Source organism: Chiroxiphia lanceolata, chromosome 32 (assembly GCF_009829145.1).
Source record: "Chiroxiphia lanceolata isolate bChiLan1 chromosome 32, bChiLan1.pri, whole genome shotgun sequence".
NCBI lineage: Eukaryota > Metazoa > Chordata > Aves > Passeriformes > Pipridae > Chiroxiphia > Chiroxiphia lanceolata.
The window spans coordinates 90,482-101,408 of NC_045668.1; the positions used below are offsets into that span (position 1 = coordinate 90,482).

Consider the following 10,927-nt stretch of genomic DNA (forward strand, 5'->3'; position numbering starts at 1 on the left):
TCTTCCACACTTCCTCGATTAAAGCCCCCTTAAGTTTTGAATTTACAGTTGCTGAGAGAGAGAGAGTTTGGTCTGTCTCATAACTCCTCCTCTTTAACAAACATTGCAGTTTCTTCCAACTGAGACAAATCCCTCTAGCCTCGCTCTGGAACATGTCACAGAACAAAGGGAGCTGCAAGGAAACGTCCCGAAAGGCAGGAATGGGACTCAGGGAATTGTTGCAGCTGCTTCTCGACGACTCCACGAGCAGAGGGCCGCGAGCAGAGCTGAATCCTCCTGTGCTGGGCTGCAGAGAACTTCCCAGGAGAAGCTGTGTGGAGGTGACACAGCCCAGAGCGGGAGAGCTGCAGGCACGGAGCATTCCCTGGTTGTTTTTGCTCTATATTGCAAGGTTGGAGCAGGGATCACTGCAGGGAGCAATCCTGAGGCTCCTCCAAGGATGTCGCTGCTGACCTGTGAGGGACGTGAGGAGGGACAGCTGTGAGTTGTACCTGTGTTTGGATGATGCCAAACATTTCCAAATGGGGGGACATTGGGGACATTGGGGACATTGGGGGATATTGGGGACATTGGGGGACATTGGGGACATTGGGGACATTGGGGGGACATTGGGGGGACATTGGGGGACATTGGGGGGACATTGGGGGGACATTGGGAGGACATTGGGGACATTGGGAGGACATTGGGGGACATTGGGGACATTGGGGGGACATTGGGGGGACACTGGGACAGACTGGGGGAACATTGGAGGGATATTGGGGACATTGGGGGAACATTGGGGACAGTGGGAGAACATTGGGGACATTGTGGGGACATTGGGGACATTGGGAGGACATTGGGGACATTGGAGGGACATTGGGGACATTGGGGGGACATTTGGGACATTGTGGGGACATTGTGGGGACATTGGGGACATTAGGGGGACATTGGGGACATTGGGGGACATTGGGGACATTGGGAGGACATTGGGGGGACATTGGAGGGATATTGGGGACATTGGGGGGACATTGGGGACACATTGGGGGACATTGGGGATATTGGGGGGACATTGAGGACATTGGGGGGACATTGGGGGACATTGGAGAACATTGGGGATATTGGGGGGACATTGAGGACATTGAGGGGACATTGGGGGGACATTGGGGACATTGGGGACATTGGAGGGACATTGGGGGGACATTGGAAAGATATTGGGGGACATTGGGGGACATTGGAGGGACATTGGGGGGACATTGGGGGGACATTGGGGGGACATTGGGGGGACATTGGGGACATTGGGGGACATTGGGGACATTGGGGGGACATTTGGGGGACATTGGGGACATTGGGGGACATTGGGGACATTGGGGGGACATTTGGGGGACATTGGGGACATTGGGAGGACATTGGGGCAGATTGGGGACATTGAGGGGCTATTGGAGACATTGAGGGACATGGGGGGACATTGGGGGGACTTTGGGGGGACATTGGGGGGACATTGGGGGGACATTGGGGCAGACTGGGGGGACATTGGAGGGATATTGGGGACATTGGGGGGACACTGGGGACATTGGGGGATATTGGGGAGACATTGGGGGGACATTGGAGACATTGGGGGGCACATTGGGGACATTGGGGGACATTGGGGACATTGGGGGACATTGGGGACATTGGGGACATTGGGGGACATTGGGGGGACATTGGGGGGACATTGGGGGGACATTGGAGACATTGGGGACATTGGGGGGACATTGGGGGGACATTGGGGACATTGGGGGGACATTGGGGACATTGGGGGACATTGGGGACATTGGGGCAGATTGGGGGGACATTGGGAAGACATTGGGGGGACATTGGGGACATTGGGGGACATTGGGGACATTGGGGCAGATTGGGGGGACATTGGGAAGACATTGGGGGGACATTGGGGGGACATTTGGGACATTGGGGGGACATTGTGAGGACACTGGGGATATTGGAGGGACATTGGGGGGACATTGAGGGGTTATTAAGGACATTGAGGGACATTGGGGGGACATTGGGGGACATTGGAACGATATTGGGGGACATTGGGGACATTGGAGGGACATTGGGGGGTGAGGGGTCATTTTCAGGGGGTCAAAGGTCACCTGCTGGTAGGTGTTGGTGGAGATGATTGGCTGCAGGATGGGGGGCGGGGCCAGCGGGTCCCCAGGGGCGGGGCCTGGAGCCCCCAAAACCTCCTGCTCGAACCTGGGGGGGAAAGGGCACCTGTGACACCCCCCCAGTGACACCAGTGACCCTCCCAGTGCTCCCAGTAACACCCCAGTGACCCCCCAGCACCCTCCCAGTGCTCCCAGTAACACCCAGGGCCCTCCCAATAACACCCACATCACCAAGCCCCTGGCCCCGCCCACATGGCCATGGGGAACCCAAGCCCCGCCCACCCCAACCCCTTAGACCCCGTCCCTGTTGCCATAGGAACCCAAACTCCTCCCACTGCCCCAAACCCCACCCCATTGCCATGGACACCCTTAAACCCCGCCCACTGCCCCAAGTCCCACCCACTATCGCCATTAACCTCCAAGCCCCGCCCACAATCATTAACACCCCAAAGCTCCTCCTGCCTCTAAGCCCCACCCACCAGAGCGACCCCGCCTCTGTTGCCATGGCCACCCTCAGGCTCCACCCAACACCCCCAAGCCCCACCCCCGTTGCCATGGCCACAAAGCCCCGCCCCTTCCCCGATCCTCACAGCGCCATCTCGGCCTCCATCTCCTTCAGCCGCTCCTCGCCGCTCTTCGCCGCCGCTCCGCCTCCCCCCGCGCCAAATCCTCTTCAAAGGGAGCCTCGTCCTCTGGGGAACCGCGGGGCTGAACACCCGGGCAGCAGCAGCAGCAAAGGGAGTGGGGGAACTGCTGGGACAGGGGGGTTAGGGGGTCATTGCAGGCCACAGTGGGAAGAAACCCCACACTTGCTCTAATCTGACACACCTAAAAATAGACCTGGGAGGATTTATGGACTTTCAAACCCACAAGAGGATTTCGAAGGAGCAGCATCTTCCCTGGCAGGGCCTGCACAGTACCAGGGCTGTGCCCACCCCTGCCCCTGATGGGGATCAGCCATCTCCATCATGGCCCAGCAAATAGAACTCACAAAGACCACGAGAGCAAATAAAAAGGCAGTTTAGTTATCTGATGGTTAATAGCCTTCCTTCCCTCTGCCTTGTCTTTACCTCTCATTTTTAAAGAGTGTTTTAAACTCAGTTAACTACACACAACTGTCAGACAAAGCCAACTCCTTAACCCAAGGGAAATAAATCACGTGGCACCAGAATATCTACAAAATTATTCTGAAGTTTTGCATCTGTGGTAGAAATTTTTCATGAGCTCAGCCCTGCTTTCTGGATGTCCCTGATGGGGTAACACGGGAGTGAATTTGAAATCAAAGAACTGGTAATCCAAATAAAAAAAGACTTGGATAGCAACAAGAAACACTTTCCCGCATGAGGAGGTGCAAGTTTGAGAACCAAGGAGGGCTCTGTCACCAGTTGTTTGGTGCCTGCCAGTGCTGCTGTTCCTCCCTCTCCAACAACGCTCCTCAGCCAAGGGCTGAAAATCAGCACGCAGGAATCAAACCCTGGAGGGATTAACACTGGAAATACAACTCAGGTCACCCCAGGGAAGGGTGGCTGCGGTCTCAGAGACCACCCACCCCAGAGGGCTCGTGCCACACCACAGCCAAAGGTGTCCTGTGGCTCAGGGAACAGGACACGGCACCACTCGCCTCCTCCCACCACACCGAAGACACACTTGCCCTCCTCGGACACCCCTGGTGAGCTCAGGTGAGAGGCTGAGGAGCTCCAGGCCCCACTGTTACCCCGTGGAAAGTCAGGCTTTGAAGGGTTGCATCATCCCATCACCTTTGCCACCAGGCTGCTCGCAAAGGTGAGCTGCCCTCCCGCTGTCATTCACATTCCCAACACACCTCCTGTCACCGCGCACAACAGCACAGGCTGAAAATTCTGGGGACGCTGGATGGGCTACAGAGAGCTCAACTCACTGCAGAAGGTATGGATGGGAGAACTTCCAGCTCCCCAGAGTTTAGCCAGGATCATTCAACTCCAGCTACCTGCAGGCACACCCTGGCTCCCTGCAGCCCTCACCACACAAGTGCTGCCTCCAGGCTATGGGCACGTGGGGCAGGAGACCCTGGCAGCCTCCCAAGAAGTGGTATTTACAAATACACACTAAACACTGTCTGCTCTGGCTTCCTGAGAAGGGTTCGTTCACTTGACCCTTCCTGAAAGGAAGTAAAATCTTGTCAGAGGGATTCAGCTCTGCCCAGAGTCCAGCACAGGAGGGAGAGGTTGCTGCACACCGCTGGAAGCCCTTGTCTAGAGCAGCCTGCTTGGGGAAAATTAGCAGTGTGCACACCTCTAAATGAGGCTGTACAGCAAGTAAAAGAGGGATTAGCCATGTAAAGTAAGTCCTTTTGGTAGTAGATTAAAGAGGGGAGGTGACTTTGAAGGATTATTCGAGAGCCATTTCAGCAGTTTTCAGGGACTTACAAACGCGGGGTAAAAATGCAGCTCCTCGGGTCCAGAGAAGAATAAAAACCAGTGTCCTGGCCAGGGAAGCAGCAGAAAAGGCTTCTGGAGGGACCACCTGGCTGGCCCCAAGTGCAGACCCCCCCCCCCGCTGCCCACGATGGGTACCGGGCACGGTGCGGCTGGAGCATCACCTGCACACCCGGGCTGGAGCTGCTGCAGGGAGCCAGAGGGACTGGGGAAGGGGCTCCCACAGCCACGATGCCACTGGGATGGGTCACAGCACCTCCAGCCCCACGGCGGGTGGGAGGGCAGCTCTGCCCACCGTGCTGGACACCGTGCCGGGAAGGACCTTGGGAGCAGCACGAGCGTTAGAACCGGAGCCTTACACCAGTCCCTGCTCTCACCTCAGGCATTTATCGGCTGGGATGCAGGTCCTGAACTGAGCCGCGGAAACGGGAGGATATGCCAGCACAAACACAAAAACTGACTTCTCTCCCCAGCCCAACGTTCCCCTGCTTCCCTGCACCTCCGGGTGCCTCATCAACATGCTGGCTCTTAATCCTTTGCCCACATTAATCCAGCCGGTGGAAATGAAGACGTGGCTACAAGACACCAGGCGGCTTTATCGAACCCTCCTTGCAAAAAACCCACAAACCCTCTTTTGCTGAGCCTAAAAGGTGACGGATAATTCGTAGGGAAGATACCAACTATTCCCACTTGTTATGCAAGCGGCATCCTTTAAGTTGTAGTTTTTAGAGAGCAAGTCATTCCTGTCTGGGATAAATAAAACAAGACGCTGCAGTATGTTGCTCACGACACGGGAGCAGCATCAGCCTGGGGAAGGCGAAAGGAGCTTCAACTCCAGCCGCGTTAGCCAGCCAAAAGTTCTGCGTGCGTCTGTGCCAGCCTGGCGGGAGCATCCCTGCGCGTGCAGGGAGGGAGGGATGGAGGGAGCGAAGGATGCTGCCGGTCCCGCCGCTGCCGCTCCCCGTGCCCGGGGGCAACGCAGCGACCCCCGCCCGGGCCGACTCTGCGGACCCCGCACACAGCCCCGCACAGAGCTCCGCCCGGCCAGGAGCCGCGGGGGCACTGCGGGGAGCCCGGCGGGGCAGGCACCGCGTCCGCCCGGCCCCGCATCCCCGCCGGCTCCCGCAGCGCGGCCGCGCTCTCCTTCCCCCGAACCGCAGCCTTTCATAATTTCCTTCTTTATTCCTATTTTTTTTCCCCTTTCTAACCCCCCCTGCCTGCTCCCGGTGCCGAGCCGCGCTCACCTGTGCGGGTCGGGGGGGACATGCCCTGCCCTGCCCTGCCCTGCCCGGCACGGCTCCCGCAGCCCCGCGGTGCTCCCGGTGTTCCCGCAGCTCCCGCAGCCCCGCGGTGCTCCCGGCGCTCCCGGCGTTCCCGCAGCCCCGCGGTGCTCCCGGTGTTCCCGCAGCTCCCGCAGCCCCGCGGTGCTCCCGGTGTTCCCGCAGCTCCCGCAGCCCCGCGGCCGCAGCATTGAGCGGCAGCGGCAGGGGCCGGGCGGGCTCCGCGCAGACCCCACTCCCGGCCCCGCCGTGCGCGGGGGGCGGGCGGCGGAGCGGCGGCGGCGCGGCCGCGCTTAACCCTTCGCTGCCCCTTCGCTGTCCCTTCGCTGCCCCTTCGCTGTCCCTTTGCTGCCCCTTCGATGCCCCGCCGGAGCCCCGCCGGGCCCCGGGGCAGCGCTCGCTGCCCGCCCCCTGCCCCCTTCGCGCTCCTGCAGCCCAGGTGCTGCTCCTCCCGCACCTGCGGGATCCTCCGCGGCAGCCCCGAGCCTCTTCCCGTCCCGCTCCCCGCCTTTCCCGCATCCTCGCCCGGGCCCGGGCCCGCTGACGGCAGACCTTGCAGTCCCCAATTACCGCTCGCGGCCAAAAAGGCCCTCCGCTTTTAATCCCAAATTTGCCCTAATTGTCTCGCTCTTCCAAAGGAGCCTTTCTCCTCACCCGCCTGCTCGCTCAGCCCTTTGCATCCCCCTGCTGCTTTCCTCCCCTTCCTCATCCTCCTCGGCCGAGAAAGGAGTGTCTCGTGCAGGGAGACGAGGAGCCGGAGAGCGGAGCACACCTGGGGACCAGCTCTGCCGCTTCCCAGCCCTTTGGGCACCCCTGTGCCCAGAGATGCTCCCAAACCTTCCGCAGGATCCCTCCTCAGTGTCTTTACTTGCTACCACAACGCAACTGAGGAGCCGCCAACTGCTTTCAGAGTCCTGAGTTTAGGCTGAATCAGCAGCACAGTGGAAAGGCACAAAGAAAAGAAAAAGAAACGTATTCAGAAGGGAGGCTGGGACCTACCTGGTGTTGTTGGGACCGACTACGAAGCAGCAGCAGCAGCCACCAGCTGCACTTTACAGCCTCTTAAATACAGCTCTTCAGGCACACCTATACCACACAGATAGGTCCATTTAAACACACAAACTCCAATTCTTACAGCCAATAGGTGGATTTTAGTTGCACTTTCTCAGTTCTCCTTTCTCACAACATTTCTGTGCACCTGTCCCTGTTTTCCTTTGATGTTTATATTTTTCTCAGTCACTCTGTTCAAAACAAGTCCTCGTTCCCATGAGACACTATCCTTGTTCTCACAGAAATAGTGGCCTTGTTCTCTGGATGTTTTTCTCCTCTTCTCAGGCTGCCTGCTGTCAGCACTAAGGCCTTTCTTCTCAGTCAGTTTTTCGTTCTATACCAGGGGTCCCAGCCCAGCCGGGATTCCCCACACCTACCTGTGCCCCTGTCCCAAAATTCTGTCCTGGGAAATGCTTTTAAATGCCTGTGCAAAAAAAAATGCCTTCCAGTGCAAAGAGGGTATTCAGTCTTAACTGTGCCTCCCCTGTTGCAGCTCTTCCCTGAGGACCTGAGGTGTCCTGGGCCCAGTGAGCCAGGAATAATTCCCCCTTGTGTTGCCAGTCCAGCTCTACCTGAGACACTTTCATCTGCTCAGTCCCATCCACCTGTCCATTGTTGGATGTCACTCAGGAGCCCAACTCTTGGCTCCCTGTGCATCTCCAGGATGGACTTTCACAGCCAACCTCTCGACCCGGGTGGCAGGAGGGCCCACCCTGAGAAGGCCTAAAATGCCATCAGACAATGCCAACAGTGCCAGCTCTCCTGCAAGCTGTCTGTGAGATCTGCCAGTTACTGGTGCCACCATGGGAATGGCTTTGGTGTTGGATGATGCTCAGACCAGCCTGGTTCACCCAACTGCAAACACACATCCTGCTTTTGGAAGTTGGGTGGGACAGAGAAGCTGGTAACTGGCCTGTCCATTTGTGAGGAGCAGTCAGTCACTTTATACTAGAGAAGTCCAGTCCCCTTTCATCCAGGCAGCTTCTTCTAACACAGCCCTTCTTGGGGTAGATGTGTGGAGATTCCTGCCTTGGCTGGGGATGCCCTCCAAGGACACTCCTCAAGGCTGAGCAAAAGAAATCTCCCAGTGACCGTTGGTCTGGGTGAGTTCCATCAGATCTCTACGTAATAATTATTTCTTTGGGCTAGCTTTAATTTAATTGTTTCAATAATTGCTTCAATATAGGGCACTATCCTATCTTATACTGTACTACTAGTAGTTTTAACCTTTGTATTGTCTAGTAAATAATTCTGATTAAGATTTTTGTCTGATCTTTTGTAAGAATAAATGATTCATTTTATATCAATATTTCATTTGGCCAATCATTAAAACCTGTGGGACAAAAGGGGTTCAATCCCACTTCTGTAATTCCTTAAATTTAATTTGTTGACAAAATCTGAGGCAAAGATTGGATCCCTTATTCCTTGAGGCTCTGCAGTGGGACAGTGGCTCCTTGATTCCATGAGGCTGCACTGTTTCCCAGTGTTCTTTGGCTCCAGAAGGCCCTGCAGTGCACTGCAGTGCCCACAATGGCCCACTGATTCCATCATTTTCCCCACTGTCACAATGGACCCTCGATTCCATGAGATTCCACAAAGTCCCATTGGTTCCCTTTGGTTCCCAAAGGTTCTGGGATGTCCCACTGGCCCCTTGATTCCCTGACGTTCCACAAAGTCCCGGGGTCCTTTTGATTCCATGAGGTTCCGCAGTGTCCCATGTTCCCTTTGGTTCCAGGAGGCCCCAGTGTATTCCAATGGCCCCTGGATTCCAGGAGATTCCACAGTGTCCTGGGGTTCCCTTGTCTCCCTGAGTTTGGGCAGTGTCCAGGGTCCCTTTGTTCCCAGGAGGTTCCTTCATTTCCATCAGGCCCTGCCACGTCCCAGACTCCCTTTGGTTCTGTGAGGTGCTGCAGGGTCACAATGTCCCCTTGATTCCATGAGGTTCTGCCATGTCCCAGGGTTCCTTTGGTTCCATGGGGTTCCACAGGGCCAAAACTCCCTGCTTCTTATCCTTCCAAAATTCTTGGGCCCATCCTACCCCTGCCTGGGATGCAGCCCCATTGTGTTTGTGCAGGAATGGATCCATGGCCATCCTGCCACTGCGCCAATTGAATGCTGCACAAACGTCACTGCAGGCCCGACCCTGGCTGCAGGAACAGTCTGGGAACTCCAGGCCTGCTCCCATTCAGCAGAGCCAGTCGGGGTCCCAAAGAGCACAAGGGATTGACTGCAACCCCTGCAGTTCTCTGGCATTGCTGGGGACAAATGCATGAACTGCCAGGAGCTCTGCAGAGCCCTGACAGTGCCCCTGCAATCCCAAGCTGCATTGCCCGGCTCAACCCTCAGCACAGCCAAGGCCACAACCCTTCCTGAAAGGTGTCCCTTCTGGGCAGGGCCAGGGGGACAAACCCCTCCATCTGTCCCTGCACATGTTGGGTCCAATTCTCATCCCCCACTTAGGGACAAGGTCAGGCTCCATTGTGTGTTTAGCTTTGCATTTCCTTCACTCTTTGTGCTTCCAACACACACACACCCCCCAGTCTGGGCAGAGTCTGGCCCCCCAAAGAACACAAGACCTGACTCGTTGTGGCTCCCGCTGCAGGGGCTGGAACTTGGGCCACAGTCTGTGCCAGGAGCAGAGAGGTTCCTCCCCACAGAAACTTCTTGGCAATGGAGTTCGTAAGAAACCGGGACAGGCTGTGGGGATCACTTGCAGGGCACAGCCAAGGACGTGTCTTGACCAGCCTCCTGTTTAACAGCACCAGCTTTTTCAGCCTCTTTGCTCTCTGGTTCCTCATGCTTATTCCTCCAGTGACCACTGGGATCCTACCCTTGCTTTAGTTCCTTCCTAGACATCCCAGGACAAGTCTTGCCCAGTCCCCAAATCCCTTTCTGGCTGCCCATCATGAGGCTCAGAGCACATCCACTTCTCTTGGAACCTGCTGCAGTTCTTGCCAGCCCCACTGGTAAATATTTCTTCATTTTATCCAATATAAAGCTCCCCTAGGTCAGTTTAAATCAATTGCCCCATGTTCTGCCACTCCAGGCCTTGGTAAAATGAATCCCTGGGACTATCTCAGACTAGGAGCACAATGTTTTCATCTGCAAAAACCTTGGAGAGTGCTCAGAAATGTCCCTACAAAAAGTTTGTCCCCCTTGCAGGTGTTTCATTATCTCCAATTTCTCAAGGTTTTTCTTACTATAAACATATTATGTTCTCAAACCTTATAATTAGACCCCCAGCTAACAAGTTAAACATCACATATTTTCACCCAGTCTGTGAGTATAAACCACACACACTTGTCACTTCCATGGCAAGCAAGGCCTACAGAGGGCAGGAAAAATTGTGCAGAGAAATCTCTCTGTTCCAGCGACAATGCACCAAAACTGGGGATGTTAAAACAAAAGCTCTTGTGTCAAATCTGCTTGTAATCTAAATACAAATGAGGTTCACATTCCTTATGAACCATGACAGGAGTATTTTATACACTGAACAGGGTGTTGTATTTGGGAAATAACTTCATTCTTTGCCATTCCCTAGATACAATCATTTTATCTTAATCTACAGGATAAAAAAATCTGCTTCGACATGACACCAAGAAAGGGAAAGATTTTGTTGGGGTGTTTTTAATTGCTGGGTTAAATCAATGAAAATCAAGCCCTCAGAACAACGAGGTCAAAGTATTTGGAAAACAATGCAGTGAGTGTCACGTGCAGAGTTCAGCTTTAGGAAGGCAGAGCAAAAGGAGCAGGTTTTGCCTCCTTCCTGCAAAGGAAATTGGGATTTTTGCTTAGGTACATAATTACAGCACAGATGTACCAGCACGTGGCCTCCAGTGAGGGAACTGATACACTCACTGCATTATTCAAAACAAACTGTTGTGGGGACCCAAAAAAAGAATCTACAACCATTTCATTTTTAAAATTACAGGGATTATTTTTTTTAATTGACTGAAGGAACTCAAGGTTTCAAAAATGAGGTTCTACCACATTTGTTTCTTCTATTAATTCTTCCCTAAGCTCCCAGTTGATCAGCAGTTGATCCTCTATCACTTGAAGG

At 55.0% G+C, this 10,927-nt stretch overlaps 1 protein-coding gene across 2 annotated transcripts; it reads right to left on the reverse strand.

Moving 5' to 3' along the window:
• Nucleotides 1-2,882, reverse strand: LOC116779905 (RNA-binding protein 42-like). Of its 2 annotated transcripts, none has more exons than XM_032674426.1 (3): nucleotides 2,714-2,882; nucleotides 2,109-2,211; nucleotides 1-453 (listed from the first exon to the last, which is right to left on the reverse strand). In XM_032674426.1, the coding sequence occupies exons 1-3, from the start codon at nucleotides 2,731-2,733 to the stop codon at nucleotides 208-210; spliced, it is 369 nt and encodes a 122-aa protein (XP_032530317.1). In that variant the 5' UTR covers nucleotides 2,734-2,882; the 3' UTR covers nucleotides 1-207. The 2 variants fall into 2 exon arrangements, with proteins under 2 accessions (XP_032530317.1, XP_032530316.1); XM_032674425.1 differs by lacking the exon at nucleotides 2,714-2,882 and adding an exon at nucleotides 2,603-2,697.
• Between the last annotated feature and the right edge of the window lie 8,045 nt (nucleotides 2,883-10,927).